Source organism: Xiphophorus hellerii, chromosome 11 (genome assembly GCF_003331165.1).
Source record: "Xiphophorus hellerii strain 12219 chromosome 11, Xiphophorus_hellerii-4.1, whole genome shotgun sequence".
NCBI classification, from domain to species: domain Eukaryota; kingdom Metazoa; phylum Chordata; class Actinopteri; order Cyprinodontiformes; family Poeciliidae; genus Xiphophorus; species Xiphophorus hellerii.
In genome coordinates, this window is record NC_045682.1 from 14,924,727 (window position 1) to 14,946,002 (window position 21,276).

The 21,276-nt window shown below is 38.7% G+C and overlaps 1 protein-coding gene across 5 annotated transcripts in view; it reads right to left on the reverse strand.

The window, feature by feature from the left end:
- Window positions 1-21,276, reverse strand: part of msi2b (musashi RNA-binding protein 2b) — a 301,650-nt gene that overhangs the window by 83,917 nt on the left and 196,457 nt on the right. For all 5 annotated transcript variants that reach the window (XM_032576245.1, XM_032576242.1, XM_032576243.1 and 2 more), the window contains exon 8: window positions 1,896-1,978. In XM_032576245.1, the coding sequence (XP_032432136.1) occupies window positions 1,896-1,978 (83 nt within the window). The remainder of the gene's footprint in view (window positions 1-1,895; window positions 1,979-21,276) is intronic.

Genomic DNA, 21,276 nt, shown 5'->3' on the forward strand with positions numbered 1-21,276 from the left:
ATTCTCAATGAGAAATGTTATCAAGAGGAGACACTACAGTATGAAATCATGGTTTTTAAAAATAAAAGCTCTTGTTCCAGAGAAAACACTGACGGATGGCTAGAATCTCCTAAAACCTTCCTAAATACTGAAGGCAGAGAAGTGCAACGGAGAGATGTTGGTAGCCTTCAGGTGTTGCCAGAAAGCTGAAGAGGAAATAAATTTTTCAGGATCACAGTGAGTGAAAAATCATCAAAAGAAAGATGTCGGAATGGCCTTAACTCGTGAACTTATAATGCATGCATATCTCCTATTAAAGTACATTAAATGTTGTAGTTGATTCAAAATATTTTTGACAAAATATTAGGATGTCAAACATGTTATTGAAGCTTTTAAACAGATTTCTTAGTTGTACAGATCAGTTGCACTAGATATATGACACATTAACGACTGAGAAAGTTTGAAAATTATTTCTTATTTCAGTTTATTTTTTAATCACAAAAACTTTAAATTTTAATAGGGGTATGTTCCCATTAAGAGCCACTGTTAACACAATGCCCTTGTTGTACTTATGGCTAACTCTCCATACCTGTGTGTTCTGAAAAATCAGTGCATCCTTCCAACATTTAATTTGAAACATAGTTTTACAGAATAAAATAAACCCTTTTATAAATTGATAATAATTGTGCTATTATTGAACTATTTATTCGGCACATTCAGTCTGTTAATTAGCACTTCTGTTTCCACTCTAGTCATCAGCAAATTACTGTACAGTGCTTAACAAATGCTTTTGTGAGAGTATTTTTCCTCCTGGTTAAAGGTGGCAGAAGTGAGACTTTATTTGGAAATAATGTGTCACCTGCTTGTAAAATCCAAACTGGGACTTGTTGACATTCAGCATATTCACATGTGACAGTTTTTTAAATTTTTTTCTTTTTTTTTTGGTTTCCACAGATGTACATCAGCATGCCAGAGGATCTGACAGAGTATAATACTGAGTATTGTTACTTCTGCCATAGATTTAAGTTTCAGTTTTAGCAGGGTATGCGACACCATATGAAGGGGGCGTTGGGATGCGTACTGGGGTCATATGAGACTTGGTCTGTTCCCAGGTGAGGGAGGTTATACTACTCCGGTTCTGTCAGTCAGGCAGTCAGTCAGTCTGCTGGTTTCAGGAGGAGGCATGGGAGAGGGAAGGGGGGAGTGAGTGTACACTCGGAAAGAACGGTGGTGAGACAAGTACTCCCTCCCGTCAATCACGGCCCACGAAGCTGTTCAAATGATGCAGGATTTCTCAAGAGGCTCACAGGATGGACGTGGGCGAAGGAGGCCCTAATGTCACACTCGCTACACTGAGGGCGGACCTTGTCAATTTATCATACGTGACTGACTTGATGGCTTTGAAAGTTGCAGCAGAAACTCTGAAAGGACCGTACGATTGGTGTAAATAAAACCAGCATCGCTGGCACTCAGTAGAAGGTGTTAATCCCTGACTAATGAACTCTGCCTCTGCCAGTAGCTTTCTTCCTGCACCCTTGGACATCCCCACCTGTGCATGTGTGTTTGTGTGAGCGCATGTGGTAATGGGGGGAGAGAAAGAGGGGAGTGTAGAAACGAGAGGAGAGGGACAGGCTCCACTCTCCCGTCCCCTCAGCCTGACAGGCAGAACTCAGCCGCACAATTTCACGGTTTGTGGGCAGTACACACCACTGCTTTCCCATCCCTGAGACCCAGAGACCCACAAAGTGTGGCTATGTGGGAGTATTAGCTTGTGCATATAACACACATACACAAACACACATGGTCTGCTATTAATAGTAGGGCAAAGAACAAATCAAATATTAATCCTTCAACTCCCACCTGGAATTGTGAGGGGTGGGGGGTGGAGGGGGGGGAGATAAAATGTGTGAACTTACCATTTTGTTATTGATTTCATGAAAATGAATTTCACAGACTTTCTCTACGATGTCTTCACTCTCAAAAGTTATGAAACCAAATCCTATGCAGAGAGAGAAAAAGAGGGGAGGGAGGGACAGCGGGGAAAAAAAGGAGTTAGTGGAGAGCCCCAACAAAACTTCAACAAGTAAAGAGAAAGCACACCATAAGTTGGGAGTATCATCTCCATCCAGATTCAGAAACTATTCGAGTACATCTGTGGAGATTGGTTTCCATGTGCAAAAAAAAAAAGAAGAAAAGAACAAGTGAACAAGGCAGACATTGTCCTCTTTAAATCAGGAATATGATGAAATCTGCCACATTATTAAGGGCACTCAAGGACCCCCTCTACAAAGAGAAGATTGGAAAAACAGCACAAAGCTCATTTAATGAGATCCAGGGAGCCAGGGCCCTGCATCTGAATTTCATTAAATGCATTTTGTGTTCTTTTTATTGAAATCTCACTGTATAACAAGCCCCCCATTTTTATGTTAATACGGGCCTTAGACTGAATGCGTCGTTGACAGAGGGATTTTCAAGCCATATTTATAGGATAAGAGCTTAACCCCTCTTTTAACACAAAGACAGAGCGACGAGATAGTTTTTACACTTTTGAACATGAGTGGATTGCGTCGCTCTCCTCTGTGTTTTGATGGCAATGCACAAAGCAATCCTGCTTCTGTATGGCCAGGGTTGAAAAGAAAACATATTCGATTATTTTTGCAGAAGTGAAACTGTTAGTGAGCAGAAACAGCGAGTCAGACTGGGGCGACCAAAGCCGGTCGTGAAAACAAATCACCTCTGCTTGCGCAAAAGCTGCTGTCAAAACACCATCACCAAGTTCTTATCTGGTACAAAAATATTTTGCACGTTATGTCATGTTATACCCTCAAACTTAAGTGTGTTTTATAGGAGTTTTGTCATAGAATAGTCGAGACTAACGCTAAGTAGCCCATAATTTTGAATTTAAAAAAAAAAAAGTAAATCTCAAACGTGTGGTAGCCCTGCTACACAGATACACACAAAATCCAACATAATCAGTTATTTTATAAAATCGCAACTTTTAATGAATGTCAATGTTAAAAGTTAGTCAACAAACATCCATTTTTAAGCTTACAACAAGCCATGTGGAGGAGATGGCAAACCATAGCCAAACTTTTTGGGACCACATGTAAAGATACCACTGAATCCTGAACACACCATCCCAGAAGCTGGTCAGATGCTGCAAAAGACTCCAGACTGGGAACAGATTAGAAAAAAGTACTTTTGTATGCGAGAATGGCCTAGTCAAAGTCCAGATGATGTCCACATCTACTTTTAATCCAATTAGAAAAAGCTTGAGCTGGTTTGCAAAATAAAAACAAAAATATTGGACCATAATTTTAATCTTGAAATGTTCAAAACGTGTAGAGACATCTTCCAAAAGAGATGTAATTGCACCAAAATGTGGTAAAAAAAATTATTCCCACTCTTTATGTATAGTTTTCCTTACAATTATTCACGGTAAACTTTTACTTTACCTTCCAGCAAAGGCATACTGTACATATTGACATAGTACAACGTACACAAACTGCGTGAGAGATGAGAGATTTGTCGGTGCTCATTGTACTAAGGTGGTTTATCCCTCCAATATCTGTGGCTGTATTAGGTCATTGCTGGCAAAGCTGAAAATCAATGAGAACGGCTGCTTTATGGCAACATTGGATTTACAGGATTTTTGAATCAAACATGATTAAATTCCTGTATTTGTACAGTATTTAATACTATAGACCAATACAGATATGATGAGTTTAAAAAAAAAATACTGGTTGCTCAATGACATTGATGTTAAATCCTTTTGTTTAGCAGCTTTGCATGTTTTCTCAGTCACATCTTCGCAGAAACAGCAAAATTAAGAATATTACAGTACATTAGAGTAAGCTGCTTATTCTATTAATTCATCAGATCATCCAAACAAACACAGATTTCCTTCTGAGGAGCTGTTTGTACTTCTTACCACAGCAGGCAGCCTATCACAAATCCTGACATTTTTAGTTCTGTCATTCGGTCTTTATCGCTCACTCACACTTTTTCCCCCCCTCCCATTTTGCTCTTGCTTCATTTCCTCTCCCATAAATAAGAAAACGATCCTCCTCAAGCTCCTTTCCTGACATATCGAAATAGTCTCAACGGAAAATTTAATATGGGAGCTGATTTAACATGAAAATCTAATGTAATGAGATCTTATGAGACAGGATGTCGATTTCCAGAGAGGGGGCACATGTGAAGGGCTGGTCGGGTGGAAGAGCAGGTGATCTGGACAGCCAGACGAGGGTGGGCAGGGGGGTTGGAGAACCGTTTTTTTTTTTTCTGCAGTTCACTCCACACCTCCAGCGCAGGGAGCACTTTTGACAACCAACAAATCAACCGCCAGCAGTAATTTGTCATGGAGGAGTGTGGGGAGAGAGAGTTGAGTCTGGGGGAACGTGGATTGAGAGAGAAAAAGTAGAATAAAAAAAAAGAAAAAAAAGGTGGAGATAAGGGGAGGGGGAGTGTACAGAGGGGGAAGAAAGACAGAAAAAGTGACAAGGAAAGAGGTTAACACACATGGCCCCTGTCGCCACACTCCTTCCTAGCGCTACAGGCAGCTCCTCCATCAAGTGACAGGACATTTTCCACTGCAGCACTGTACCCAGCGAGGTCACGGCCAAGCCACGCCACCACAGATACCACCAGCAGGGCTCGTCCACCCATGACCGCATCGCTTTAAATGAACAAAAAAAAAAAAATTCTATGGTGTCAACTACTCTTAGAAAGAATCTGTCAGCTACTTTTACAATGTTTTTTTTTTGGCACACGCACAATAATAACTGAAAAAAAAAAAAAAAAAAAAGGTCAACATCAATATTTTCCTCCCTTGCTGGCTCAGGACACATTATGTCCCCTGTGGGCTGTCTGAGCCTCAGTCTCTGCTTTTGCTGTGTTGCTACTCTGTATTACAAACCTTGGAGGGAATTACTGGCCACAAAATTGCCCCAGCATCGAAATCTTCCTCCTCCTACTCCTCTTCCTCCTGTCAGCACAGTGAGGCATGTCCTCGGGTATCCTGGTCCTTCTCCTCCACCTATCCACCCCAAGCAGCAGGCTGACCTCCACAGAAACTATTAAAGCCTGTCAACTCTTACTGACACAAGTCGAAAGGTGTCAACATGCTCACAAAGAAGAGCCTTTCACAGCTTAAGCAATAGCCTGTAAATGGAAACACGTGGATGTCTTGTAGGAAGGATGATAATAGGTGTTATAAGGCTACTGGCTGAGGCCTCTTGGCTGTACTCGCTCACACTTATTAGCAAGAACTGGCCTTGGCCCTCGTCTCATCACTCGGCGGGATCGGCAGGGAGCCCACTTTCACGGCCCTTTACCAGCTTCATCATGGCCGCTCTTTATTTCGCACTCAGGTTTCTCTTGTCTTTGTTGTTCTGATGCTTTCCACCCACCTTCGGTTGCTCAGGCGTCTCCAAGACTGACAGACAACTCATTCTGGCACACGCCTTTCATTGGAAGACTTGCAAATCGATGCAGAGAAGTTGCTTTTGGCGTGGAATGAGACGCTGGCGCTTTAAAATTCATTCTTTCAAAACTTAAGATGTCTTTCACTTTCCATTTGATGTCTTGAATGACAATCTGCTCACACATTAGATATGGCCTCAAAGCCTCAGTTCATTTAAATGTCTATTTATTCACCATTTTGTTCAGGAAAAGTTAGAGTCCTGGCACGGAGGGGAACTCGTACCTGTTGTGGCGTATTGTTGGGAAGATTTGTGAGGGCATGAAGATGCATGGAGGCAAAAACAAGGAGGACACATTTACAGCTGCTACAGAGGCATCCCCAACTCCCTGATGAACGCAGCTAAATATAAAGCTGTAACTAGATGACAGTGAATTGCCAAGCACATATGTATCATCACTGATATACAAGGTGTACACCTGGTGTTCATTAGAAAACCTTTCTGGGTCGGTGTTTGGCTCCAACAAATCAAAAAGAACACAAAGAGAGTCCAAGTTGGAGTGTGCATGTCGTATTTTCTTCCTGACGATCGGCACTGCGTGAACGTTTGGGGATTAATTGCAAATTTATGTTATTTAAACTGATAATGCATTTGAACTGTCCTGGTATTTAAATGTTACCTCTACATTGGTTATTTACATATTAACAAATGTTATTTGTACACCAATTCGTAATCGTTATGGAATTATAGTGTATTTATCTAGTGTTACATGTTGAAGTTTGAGAAACGCGTTGAGGGAATGAATATGTGCAACTGTTGGAAAATCTTCCCAGTCAAACAAAAAAAGTAAGGTGCATCACTTAGGAAGCAAAGAATGGGAAATGAAGGAAAATCTTTTTGAATTAAGAAAAATGTGCTGCCTTTTGTAAGTTAAGCTGGACCAACAAGGTTGAAAACCGAACTAGAACGCCCCCTGGTTGATATTTTGTTATGTTTTGGTGACGCTAAAAAAGAATATAGATCCAAGATGGTGGAACGCATCACCGAACAGTTCATGATTTAAGCTGATTATTATCCTTATACGTTGTGTTTCAGACAAGATTTGTTCGTAAGTATTGGTTAATTGTAAAAGCAATAATTGTCTCTTTGTTTTCTGTAACTGTGGTGTAAATAATTGTACGCTGGAGTCATTTAGGAAAATGTTTTTTTTTTTTTTTTTTAGCTCGCAGCAAGAATGGCTAATTTACAATGTTCGAATTTGCAATGTCCGTTGGCTAATACTCAGTCTTGTATGTTTCAGTTTACGATGGGCAAAGTGGTGGCAGTGGTCAGAGGCCACTCTTCAATAAACAAGTAGAAAAGAAACAAGTTTGGTTATTGGAGCGTCGTTGTCTGGCTGTCTAGCTGCTGAAAACTCGAAATCTCAGGGCGAGGACAGTACAAAAAGATTTATCCTTACTTGTACAAATGGTAGCACTAATAAGGGGAGCTTGGAGATTTTGCCTAATTTTAAAATGTATTGACAGCAAAGTACAGTACAGCTACAGTCTACCCACAAAAATTGTAACGTAATATTCCTCTTCTTGCCTTTTCATGTTCCAGATGCAAGCTGTAAAACTAGAAGGATTTGTTGAGTTTTTCTAAGCAACCACGCAAACTGTAACTAGCAACACAAGACAATACTCATGTATTCATCTGTATAAAATCCATTTAAATACGACATGTTATATGTTCTAAATCATCTAGTACTAGTTGTGCCTGATTTGAGTACAAATTAACTGTTTATTACCACAACTATCAGCACACAGGCAGCCATATTGTATTTTAAACATCAAACTTTCTAAGACTGATTTTGATTTGTAGGGCAACTTCAGCAGAAAACCAGAAAGTAGCATAATGTCAACATGAAACTCCCCTCTTAAACAACTGCTTTCCCTGTACATTTTTTGTTCCTGCAACCTGTGCATAAATGAGAAATTTTCTGGTTAAATACGCAACAATGATCACCAACATGACCCAGAAACATTTTTGAATCCAGATTAAAAAATGGCTTTTTGCCTGTAGTGTTTCACCTTAACTGCAAAACCACTTTTACACATTTATTACAGTGATTTATTTCAGTTGGCATAAAGGACCCATATGCATAAAAAACCCCTAATGCTCCAACAGTTGGTGCTGTATATTTTCCTGATGTGAACTGCGTGTAATGAGAGCAGGCTGCTGCTGAGCAGCTCTGACTACTGGTACTGCCAACAAAGCCTAAGTAAGTGCAGCAACCTGGAGAAAGTGTCAGCCATGTCTCCTGGGAAACAAAACGGAGGGATTGGAGCCCCCCCCTACCCCGACACTGACAAGAACTGCACAGACAGACACAAACACACACCAACAAACATAACCCAAACCTGTGAGGCTGACACACACACACCCCTACACGTACACCCCTGCCTGTGTGCTATAGGTCATCTGTACATCCTATGTGGAGTTAAAACCGTTCCACCTTTAGTTCCCCAATGAATCAGTGATTGTACCCTAATTAAAGATTATCTAACCCTCACCTGTCTCCTGAACAAAAAGTCTGCAGAAAATCCCTCTTCTGTCTTCCCACGTGTGCGCTCTGTCTTCTAAAGCTCGATCTTGTAATGCACAGAAGCAGACAGAGGCAGTCCGAACACCCACGGCACAGTTAGACTTCTTTGATCAGTATTTCCGTCTGCTATTACTAGAGATCTAGGGCCTGAGGCATTAATCCTGCATTTAATACAGTCAACTTTCCAGCAGCACAGGGCTAATCAAGCTGGGTGCTGACTAAATTAAAAAAACAATTGTAACAGAAAGCTGCTCTTTTTAATCCCTTAATATTGCCTTAACAATATTAACAAGTCATTTCAGTACAACACTGACAAATAAAATAAAACCTCATGTAAATGAGAGAAAATATTATAGGGACATGAAATCTAAACAGATTTAATTGTAGGTGTGTGGAGAGGCAGGATGAGCTTCGTCTGAGCGGAGGAATATATCAATATTCCCATGTTAAAATATATGGAAATGGACAAAAATAATTAAGTCTTAGTTTTCCTTTACAAGCACCGCGTTCAAGATTTTGACGTTGAAAGTCAATTTTGTATACAATAATCTTAATTTGCATCTACATACTATTTAAGGAAGCTAATTTAAATTCTTACAACGTTAGGCATTAATTCCAATTTATCCTTGGATGAATATTTAATCACCTTTAATCAAGGCGTAAATTAATCATTTTCTTTAAGGATGTGGATCTTAAAAATGAAATGTTCCTATATTTCATCATTAAGTAAATTCTTCCAACTCTCCTTCAATGTTCTGGTTTATTCTTAATGAAATATTGTAATATCTACTCAAACAAAACTAAAATGACAAAAAATGACAAAACTTTAACAAATTAAAATAAACACAGTCAAAAAACGAAATTAAAATTTCGTTTTTTGAACACAAGGGCTCAAAAAGTTACATCTTGGTGATCGGATTTGCATATATGCTCCACTTTTAAGTACTGCTTTGATACTAGACATCTAGTTACTGCAAACAATGACTTGCTGTCCAAACTATGTCAAATTTTTTCAAAATAAAATTATACCATCACACACAGATCTGGGATTACTTTTAGCTTTTTTAAATATATATGTATATATACACGCACACTTTATGGGCATTTGACACTAATATCAAAAACAGGAGAGATTATTCAAATTTAATTTATTGTTACTAAAAAAGAAAGTGCAAATGCAGTTCATATGTACTTTTATTTATTGGATACTGTGTTTATGATTTAGATGTACATATTCGTTTTCAAATGTAAATAGGATCACTTTAGTCCTTTAATGACAATCTGCTTAGAAAAAAAAAAGAAAGGAAAAACTAAAAAAATATATATATGTCAACTTCAATCTAAAACGTTGTGTAGGTGTGTGAATGCTGCAGCCCCCTTGGGGCTTCACCAAAGCTAATGTCTCCATGGACCTTATCAGCACAGTGTGGAGTATGTCAACCCTCAATTTGAGCAAAATATAAAGGTGATGATTATTGTGCTGTATGTGTAGGTGGCTGCATGAGCAGGTGGTAGAAGACTTGGCTTCAAAAAAAAAAAAGAGAAGAAAACAGGTCACAATAATCACACGTTGTGTGTTTCAGATTGTTAGCAACAGTTGTCTTGCTTTTAAATACTGAAACTAATTAGGTAAGACAACATTTAAAAGGACATCTCATTACTGAAAAACATCACGAAGAAGCTTTTAAGAACAGAATCAAATAACGTGTCAGCCCGAGAACAATTAGCCAAGCAGCAAGGCCGTAAATTGATGTAATTAGATAGTGGTTTGACTGCGGTTCCTTTCACATGGCTGGCCTTTATGATTTTATAATGCCCCAATGTCTTTGTACAAGTATTTATCTAGAAAACTTCAGCTCTGATCAATAGAATGTCTTCATTACCCTCGACTTCTAAAAACAGTGGATACAAATGACAAAGTAACACCTTTAATAGTAGTATTTATAGTTTCATCAACAAACCAACAGTACTGCTAAAGGATTGCACTGTCTAACATGTGATTTTATTAAGTGCTACAGTAACAATATGGCAGCATATTCTGCAGAGCAACTGGGCTCAGCATGCATGCTGAGGAAACTAGTTTTTCTATGCTATTTAGGTCAGCTTTCAGTGCCGGCCATCAATTTCTACTGTCCTACTTAAAGAGACGCCCTGGCTCCATACGATCACGCACAAACCTGAGCGCACAAACAACAACACTGGGATTACCTATGAGGCCTGCCATTAACTTTATTAATGTATTTATCACCGAGCTTTATCCAAAGCATCACGTTTCTGAAAATATATCCCTCGACATAGCTGTCCACACAAATTTTAGCTCACAGCGGACATCTAATCGGAAAGTGGTCAGCGGTAATAGACATCTCAAAAGCACCACAGTGTGAACTCACGAAATAAGTGTGGTTCTCTCCACCTCTTTAGTGTAAGTTCAAATGCTCTCTAACTCAAAAAAGACCCTCATTAGTGCCAAACAATGTAACCATAAGTGTGAATTTCTCTCCCCCTATATGATCACAAGGCTGCTCAAGCAACAACTGAATAGAAGCAATTATCTATGGAGAAGGTGACTAACTACCCGTTTACTCAAAAGATCCTGAACAGCAGGCTAAGAGCGGCATGTCAAAGCTGAGCTGAAAGAAGCAGAGAAAAGAAATGTCAAATAAACCCAGAATATAACGAGGGAACAAATAGAAAGAGTGTGATTCTGATAAATGAAAACCTGCTCTCCATTGGAATTTTGTACTCAAGTGTGAATAGGAAGACTTTAGAAGTACAGCTGAAGTTGTTCTGAAAATAAAAGACAAGTATCTGCCAGGTCCCAAACTTGGGACACGTTTTCAAAAAGTGACAAAGCAGTTGACTGTCCATTGTCTGATTTCTAGGATTTTTATTACCTGTAAGATTTTTTTTTCTAATATGGAAGATGAAGAAAGGTGTAAACAAAAAAAAGAAAATCTCTATCCAGTTTTTTTGTTTTACTTTTTGTTATATTCCAACCACAGTATCTTTTATTGGGATTTTATGTGATAGATTGACACAATGAGAACAGAGTTATGATGTGGGAGGGAAAAGGATACATCTCTTTCAAAGTTTTGTACAAATAGAAATTTGACTCACTCCTCTTGAGTCACCATGAAGAGCCTTGGTATGTCTAACAGCTTTTCACATCTGGAGGCTGACATTTTTACTCATTCTTCTACGCAAAATAGTTCAAACTTAAACTGCTTGAAGAGCTTCTGTGAGGATCAATTAAGTCTTCTCAATTGGACATGGGAATAGACTTTGACTAGGTCATATTAACACATAGGAATGCTTTGATCTATTTTGTTGCAGCTCTCTGTATGTTTAGGGTTGTTGTCCAGCACAGTCTGATAATGCAGTGGTCTTTAGCACAGTTTTCTGTATTTTAGGTTTATCCCTATTTAGCTCCATCCATTAAACTTAACATACAGAATACACTAGACTCTTAAGATTCTTTTTTATTTTTCAAATGCTTTTTTTCCCCCACAGTCATGTATCATTTTCTGTTCAATTCCAAAATTGTGTTTCTTCGTCTTTATCTATCACCTAGTAGAATTCATTAACAATACAAAAATTCCATGCAGAAATAGGCTGAGCCTACACGTGCATAAAGTCAGAAAGCTACACTAACATACTGAGATACTGAGTGAAATGTGAGTATACACAGTAAGCTATAATAGGTGGCACAAATTACCCTAAAATTCTTCCAATATGCACCACTTGGACAACACATTTCCACCCAGTCAGACATTCCTGGCCCATTTGGCAACACCACTGTGACTGGCACCGTTTAAAATTTACAAAATGAGTTCCATTGCTGGCTGAGAGGTTAATGAATAATCACAACACACTCAGATTCACATATCACTTCACCAAACCATTTTTACCCGTGCACTGCCTCTTTATGGACAAAATGCACTCTGAATGCACCCTCATTGTCCTTGCACACATGTCCCAGCACTCTGAAATGATGATTGTGCTGTGAAAGTAGATCTCTCTGTGTGTATGTTTTTTTTATAACTGAAAAACATGTTCATATATTCAGTGTAGCCCAAAAATGTCAAATAATGGTAAAAGAAATGGATTCTGGCGGGAAGGTTTAGACCGTAGGATACGTGTTGTTAGTGCAGAGCCAAACAAAAACAGTAACTATTTTTTGCTCTTGCAATTAGGTCATGAGATGCCAGGATGTGCTTTCCAAAAAGTCCATTTAGCAAAGTGGAAAGATGTTCCCTACATCTCTCTCAGCCGAATCTTTTTCTCTGTATGATAGTAAAACGCCCAAGCAAACCTTCTTTAAGTGTAAGGTGCCAAACTAAAGACAGGATCAGCAACAACCAGAGGATTCATTCTTTCTACAAAGAGAGAGAACAATCATACACAATCTAGACTGGAAGTGGTCGAACAGAGCAAAACAGAACGGATAATAGCTTGGACAAAGATAACCAAAACAAACTTGCACGTTTATGGGTAGGGGGAAAATGTACTGTGGTCTTTTGCAAAAATCCTACAACCTTTCAAATCTCACGCTACTCTATTTTTGTTTACATTTTGCGAAGGAGAAAGTTGCGGTCAGTGTTTTCTTCAGAGGTTTTTGTGTTGTTTCCTTCGGTGGTGGTTGGTGCAGCGCCACCACAGGGGAGGAAGTAAGCAGGTTTTTCAAAAGGTTTGGCTCATTTGACCAAAATACATTGTGGAAGGGAAACGCACCTGCCGAAAATGTAGCAAAAGTTTCAGTTTTGGTCCCCAATAGAACAGAGTCTACAGGACAATCAGGTGTAAAAACACACTCAGTACCATAGTATGATAACACAACCTCAGTAATTTTACCCCTGGAATCTCATACCCCTGCTGAAACATTTAAAAATTTAGGCTGGTATAGCAAATTGGATATTTTTCAAATAGCCTATATACACTTATATTTACTTTACTTGGTCTGTGGAATAAAAAACATTCCTGTGGACTTAGCCTAATCGATAAAGCAACCTCTCCCTGCTATGGGGTGAAGCAAAAATTAATGTTCTCTCCTCTGGCGTAATCCAATTTCTTCTACTAATATCCATACAGTAGAGGAGATGAACAAATCCACCCTCACACAACCAGAGGGTGGAAAAGTGAGGAAAACACACATAAATGCTGAGAAATGGCTGCCAGATTCTCAGTGGTAGTTTTATCCTCTCGATTTTCTCAGTGTTCTTGCTTAAAGACACACTGCTGGTCTAACACAAAATACATATGATTAGCGAGGAGGTAACTAACAAACATGAGTCGGGTAAACACTGGCCAGGGTACAAAAGAGAGGCCAAGAGTAGACGAGATGAAGAGTTTTAAAACTGAGCAAAACCAACCTGAGGATAATTGCTCAGGCTGATAGAATTTCTTCTGCACAAAACGAAGTATGGCTGTAATGAGATACAAAGGTTTTCTACCACAAGGGGATTCTTCATTCAAGAATGTCAGACTCCTTTGTGCCAAGCAATAGGCCTGAGCTTAATAGATGTCTCAATTTCCATCACATACAGTAACAACCGATGCCTGGAGAAGACAGTGGGAGGTGGGGGCAGGAGCCGTTCCAAAAGGCTCCGAGGAGCTGGGATGAATTTCTTTTGAACTGCAAAGCAACGTGGGACTTGAAATGAATCAAACAGATATGCACCTTTTGTATTTTCTGACCTATTGATGGAGATATCAGTTTCATTACACTCAATTAGCATTTCTCATTCCCGGTGAAAGTGGTGGAATCAAAACGGGGAACACAAAGAAGCCGGTAAATGCAGAGAGACGGAAAAGAAGTTTGCACTTTGAGAGCGGAGCGTAGGCTGATGGGAACCCAGAGTTGGCGCTGCCGCAGCAGGACCCACCGAGGCCAGAAGCACTTAATAAATGTAACTGTTTGCAAAACATAACAAGGCTTTAATGTACTGAATTATTTGCAAGGAGGATGCAAAGTAAAATTGAAGTAAGTGGCTGGAGCAGCCAGATTGTTATTAATATTGAAGCATGAGGTAGGTTTTAAAGGCAAGACACAAAGGCAGTTCATCTGAAATGAACACTGAGGATGCCACTTTACAGAAGCCCATTACCATTTTGTGGAGCTTACTTTAACTGAGTGAGCCAAATGCTTAGAGGCGGAACCGCCACTTGTGTTTATTTTATGGATGCTTTCAAAAAAAAAAAAAGAATAGAGAATTCTGTTCTGTTCCAACAGGCAGCCTTTTTTCCTCTCAACACATGTGCACAAAGGACACAAGCAGTGAAACGTGACAACATGAAGTCACCCGGCAATTGAGAATGATGTCACTCTGATACTATTGACCCTAGTAATCAAGACAGTCTTTCATCAAATGTCTCTCTCTAAAAACCACACTCTCACTCCGAAGATGGGGGAGAGAATAGAACCGTGGTTTGCTTCGAATACAGTATCACAGTTCAACAGCCGAACTGAATCCGTCCGCTACATCCGGGCTCTGCTTAATTGCTTACTTGCATTGTAATTGGGTCTATAATCAAACGATAAACTGAACATGGCACAGCGCCTTCATAACTTCAGAATACCCTTTTATCAAATGCCTTTGGGCAGTGATTAACATAGATGAGAAAGCTCCGCAGAGGGCCATCGCTGCTGCTCTCTTTGTTGAAGTTATTTAGCAAACTGATTTGTGTTAGTCTGTTCGCTTTTTCGAAGAGACACCTGAGGAATGGCAGGGAGAGGTCATGATCTCAAATTAGCAACGATATGAAAGTGAGAACTATGAGAAAGTTCAAATAAATATAGACTCGAGGAGCTTCCAGATGTTCGAGTGTTCAGATAAGGCTTGTGACTAAATACTGATATTTGTTCAACTTTGAAAAGGTTTTAGGTGGAATTAACACGTTTTATATCTGACAGAAAAAGTCTCTCTGAATGAAGGTCCATTTAGCAAAAGCAGTAAGGCAAACAGCTTGATCCCTGAAATTACAGTCTGGTTTTTCAATTTAAATGTAACCCCACCATCTATTACTAAGACAATCTAATTTAGGCATACTTAAATAAAGTGATTATATATAGTGCTTATATAGTGGGGATGTTAACAGTTTATCAAAATTTGATTTAAAAGGAACATGACAGATTTCAGTAAATATAAGTAGTCAGACGTCCGATAAACAAACGAGGCAAAAACTGTATTTCACAGGAAGAATACTGTACAGTATGATGGGATTATACCTGGATATCATAAGTTTTTAAATCAACTCAGTCTTTAATAAAAAGCTTCAGTATTAAGTCAGCAGTTTTATTTCTTAACTTTCTCGTGTCAGAGTTGTTTGGAATAATCCAAAGGTAAAAAAATTCAGAGCATCACTCCTGCTCTAAACATCAGAGCATCAAAAAGGCTTTTTTAAAGTACTATTTATGTATTTATAAGACTATAAAGATAGGACGGTTCATGGACAGTCCAGTAACAACAATGTAAAACAAAGTCTCTGCAATGTAGGATTCAACTCTTATTTACTGATATACGTATATATATCCAGATTCCAAGGTATCTGTTTTAGGGGCAGTAATATTTGCAAGCTGTCGGAATTATTTCTGGAAAAACTAAGGATACTATAAAGATGATCAAAAGCAGTCCAGGCTTTGTGAAAGAAACCGAGAAAAGCTCTCTAGTTTAACCAAAATAGTGGAATCCAAAGCAGATGCCAACTTGTGGGTTGTTATCCAGTCGCGGTATTCTCTTGGTAGTCACAAATAACTTGTATGTTCTCTTTTCAACTAAGTACTTAAAACGTTGCCAAATTAAAGATTCAGAAGTGGTAGAGACTTCATCTGAGCTTCTGTTACCTAAGGTTTTTGTCCAACGACACAACAGAAAAAGTACTTCCATTTCTTTACTAGAAATAAGTCACAAGAAAATGTTTTTTAGAGTAAGATTTTTAGTTTTTTAGACTGTATTCTGATGGGTGACAGTATTATTCAGCTTCTTAACAACAGATGGCCTCTTTGTTTTGCTTTTTTGTTGTCACACTTTGAGCGTACCCATAGATATTACAAGATAAACGAATGCAATGAAATCCAAATGACCGGCAACAATATATCAGCCACGTTTCTGCAATCAATCGACTTCAGTTTTTGTCCAAACACACACATGCTCACGTGAACCACAGATTGGCAAGATTTGGAAATTAAGAGACTTTGCATCTCTGTTTAATTCCTCTTCACCCCTTCTCACAATTTTCCTTTTAACTTTGCCTCTTTGCAGAAGGGGAGCTCATTTCAATCTCAAAGCTCACATCTGTGGAAGCAATGCAAGCTCTAAATGAGTGGATTTAATCCTGCGCAACAGGGCTGGAGCACAGGAAGTATTCAAACGAGAAGCTGGAAGAGAAGTAGTGAGTGGAAAAAATAAGAAGGAGACAAAAAAGGAGCAGAAAGGCAACAAGAAAAAGAGAAATGATTTTGTAACCTCCGCTCATATCTTTCCGTCTGAGGCAGAATCGGTGTTAGCTCATCCAAGAGCGAGGAAGGCAGGAAAAAAAAGGGGAAGGAAGGGGACAGAGGAGCAGCTTAACAGACAGGAGTTAGACATGTTTATTCATGCAGTGAAGCAGCTGAGCTATATTGGAGAGGGCTTCAAAGCAGAGGATGGCTTCACGTCCTGCATGGCCTTCTCCTCTGGCTAGGCTTTCTGCATTTGGCCTTTGAGTGAGGGCCTGATCAATCCCCCAGCAGGCTGCCGGGCACCGGACCCCCCGTTACCATGAGGCTGCTCTTTGAACAGATCCTGCCAGGGGTCATTCTCCCTGCGCTTCATCATCTTAAAGGTCATACACAACAAATGGCTTGGAAGACGGTTGTGTCCCAGCCTATAAACGCATAACTAGCCACGATGAGGGCCCACGACCGGGGCCGAATGGAACACAGAGCGGACGGCGTTTCGCTTTCATCCTAATAATGCGGGTATTTTAATACGTGTCAGGTGGAAAACATCAGAGCAGATAAAAAAGAGCTTGTGCTACTGTACAGCTTTCTAGAAATGATGTCTTCAGACTCATTTACCTTTAATAGAACCAGTGGGACTCTTTCAGAAACAGCAGAAGAGGGAAATTTTGAACCAAGACTCAAGTCCTTTAATAATGCTGTGTCCTCTCGGCTGCACAGCTGCTCCAGCGCATATTTAAATATTTATGATACAGAATAACATTTTTTGACACTGGAATGTGTTTTTTCATTGCTGCTTGAAGCCAAACATGACATATTGTGTAAATTATATAAATATGTAAGGTTTTTCTACGTTCTGTCACCCAGAGCTGCACAGTCTATGTATTGCAATGGAAATAAAGTCTAAAGCCAAATCAGGAGATGCATTGTGAAAACAAAACAAATAAGCTCCGTCTTAAATTTGAATTTAGTATCTCCCGACTATATTTAAAGAGGCATGTGCAATAGACACGAAATAACACAAGTAATGAATACATATCATATTGCATATCAAGTAAAACATGTTTACAAAAGAACCACAAGGTTGCAGGGAAAGAGGTAGAATCATTTTCTCTTTATAAGGCAAGCAGCTGCACCTTTTCTCAAAAAGCTGCTTGCTTTAAATGATACCTTTTCAATTTGATGACATGATTGTGCACACCTGATCTCTGCTTTGAGTGGCAGAGATCAGGTGTGCACTAAACAATTTAAATACTTAAGTTATGAAGTTGTTCTCTTGAGGAGCAAAATGCACCAAATGGGCAATGAGTGCGGTTAAGAAAATCTACAAGGTAAATTATTCACTTGACAGTTGCTGATAAATCACATCATAATATCAATTTGGGAGCATTCTCATAAGTAAAGATATTACTCGCTTCCAGACACTTCATTTCAATATTGCAGTTTATTTCACTTTAGGTAGGGACAATCTGTTCTTCACAATGCCCTGACGTGAGAGTTATTATAACAAATGTGAAGCCTGTGCTTTTTCTATATTCAGTTTTCAGTTTATCGTGTCTGTTTACTCAGAGTCTTCAAATCAAGGCATCCTGCAGTTCTAAGCTTGTTTTAGTGTAATCATTGGATTTTTATTTGAATATTCAAGGTCACAGCTTGGTGATAGAATACACAAAATCAAAGATCAGGTAAAGGTAGGACACTGTCTGGGTTCAAATGAATGACAGAAGCAACAGATAGATCTTTAAGAAGCATCTTTTCATGAAACATGTGGTCTGAAAAATGGATGTCTAAACCACACCATTTGTAAACTCTCACATAAAGCTCTTCTCAAAGTGTCAAGTTTAATTATATTTATTATTCAAGCCAGGCTATCAGTCTCAGAGATGGACACCTCTGATGATATAAAAAATCAAAATTTTAGGAGGTACAAAAAAGATTAAATGGTAAAATGCTAAAGGTAAAGGCAAAAACCATGAAAACTCAAATTAATCAATTCCTGTTTAATTAGTCTTCTGGTTAATTTGACCCTTTGCCAATTCACACTCACTTTTTCTAATCACAATCTGCCATTTCTTCCCAACATGGGGCCAACTTTTTACCTAGCCGTTGCATAAAAGTAAATTTCTCTTGGTAGTTAATTATTTTTGATGAAAAGATAATTTTGAAAAAATGCTAAAATCTCAAATATTCTGTTATTATGTGTGCATTTCCTTCCAAAGACCTTACGCTGCACTTCTTCTTGTGATTGTGGTTCTAATCTCTAACTGGGCCCTGTTAGCTTCATATTTAAATTCAATTTAAATTCAAAATTGCTCTATTAATCCCCAAAAGAGATTCTGATGCCTAATCAAACCAAACACATTGTGAGCCATCTCATGATGGTAAATATGATTTAAAAACAACACCAGATTTCCTTATAGTAAACTAAGACTGAATGATGATAAATTACTTAGAGTTTGTTGGTCAATAAGCAGGTATCGACACATATGTGGTATGAAAAAAGTTTGGTATAAAAACGACACTAGTTTCTCTTTAAAAAAGCAGTTATCTAAATTCTGTAGTTATGCAGGATGCCTGGTGCATATTGATGCATGGCCTATTTTATAGATTCAATTCATTTTATGAATATAGAGATTTGTACAACTTTGATTGGTAACAGGAACATCAAAGAGTTTCCTAGTTTCCGGTTGATTCAGTTTTTTTTGCCCATTTCTTTTTTTAATTATTTTTGGTTATTATTTGCTAAATAATCTGACAGTTTTACAAAGAATCCCAAAAGGAAAAAAAAAATAGAAAGACCTTAACTGATCAAATGTTTTTCTATTCTTATCCATAGCAGTTCATTTTTTACTTCTTTCATTCAACTATTAGGGTTTACACTTTACAGCATCTTTTTTTGAAAAAAAAAAAAAGCTTTTTGAATTCCTCTTTCAGTGTTGCCAGAGTTCAATCATTTCATCAGTGATCTGTGATATGTTGGGTGGATGCCTTTTTTGAAGTAATAACAAAACAGAAGGGGAAACGCTGATGAAAAGATTGCCAGTACATTGTCATAAAGGAACTCCATCTGACATAATAAAAAGAAACAGTCTGAATAGTTCAAAATACCACAAAATACCCTGTTTTAACCACTGCCAAGGATGAAAATCTGCTGGCAGCAAACTGCGTGAGCTTTGATAAGTTTGGCCATCTATATGAGACGTGTGGTGATTATCTGGATAGAGTTCTCTGTCATTCTGGCTGCCCCAATGAACCTACGATGCCAGAATATTCGCCTCAGGCTTCATGGTCTGAAATGGCCCCGGAAACCAATTTTTTCCGACCACTGCTACACAGCTGTGACATCAGACAAGTTTGAAAACACTGAAACTAAATTATTAAAGAGATCCTCGCAAAGAGCCCAACCTCACATTTCTAAGAATGATGGTAGCAACAACAATTACTGCGGGGAACGACGGCGGCATGTGCTTGTTTTTCTAAGCGTCCGTGGGAGCGTTTGCCTGTGAAATGGGCATATACGCAAGTGAACGAGACATCTCAAGATATGTAATATGACATAATGTCTCCCCTGCTCGAACCCCCAGCTGCTTGCCCACATGCCACAGATCCTGCACCATGTCTAAACAGATGCTCTATCAATAATGCTTGCTCTAGTGCCACACGCCTCCCTGGTGGCCAAATGCGGAGAGGAGCAGAGTGGATGAGAGAGAGGGAACGAGTGAATGAGTCAGTTTTTTGGAGGGAGGACAGGAGGGAAGGAGAACGGGCAAGAGCCCAGAAGCTAGACTGATTACTGGGAGATGGATTCACCACGCCAGAAGAAGCCAAACGACGAGTGAACCTACGGATGGAGTGTTCGACTTTGCCCATCTGCTCCACAGAAGAACAAGAGAAAGAGATTCCTTTCATTTTGCAGGCGCATATTGAAGCTATTTACTACCATGAAGAGTCATTTTTGAACAGGCTTGTTTCCCATTATCAAACAAATATTACTTGTATAATTTGTTGCTTTAAATTTTATGAACTTCCAAGATAATTATGTGTTTGCTTGTCTGGGGAACAGGGCCAAATCTGATAAGCGGTGTAGGTAAGTAATGCTTTTGGTGTCCACTCTGAACAGAGGGTGGAGCTTTGTGCTGCAAAGCAGATCTTGCTCATTGAACACTCCCAGTATTTTGTCCCAATCATCTCACAATAATTAGCATAGCAATTTTGAGTATTTTGCTTTTTTGTTGTTTTCAGACATCCAAACCAAACCACTCACAATACATGTCATACTCTTTTACAGTGCTTATGTTAAAGACGACTGATTCAAGATGATGGAATTTGTTAATCTAGGTGAAAATATTAATAAAGTTAATGAATTTAAAATATGCACTGACAGGTTTAATATCTACAAAGGTGGAAAGAGTAAACACTCTTAAATTAGGGGATTTGAATGGGCAATGTCAAACGGTTTTACAGTGTTTATCTCATAAGACAAAAATATTTAAAATATTGTCAGAAAATCCGTATCATTAACAGTTATTATAAATTGGTGAATTTTACAATCTTCCTCTGACTTTGGAGGGTTTTCAATTCTGTTTCAGAGTGTAACTTCAACAAAATAATGAAACATTACAACTTTAGACCGGGTTTTAATCTGGTGTTCAAGTTCCTTCTTATTCTCACCTCCTGTACCATAAAAGCAAAGAAACACAAAAGTCTGTGTTGGCACATTTTAGGTACATTTTGTTACAGCAACATGTTTTCATAAAATTACTTTAATGAAGTGTAATAGATGTGAGAGAGTTGTTTTTTTAAAATTTTATTGCTGAAAATCAACGCTTTCCATGTTTGCGACTGGAGCC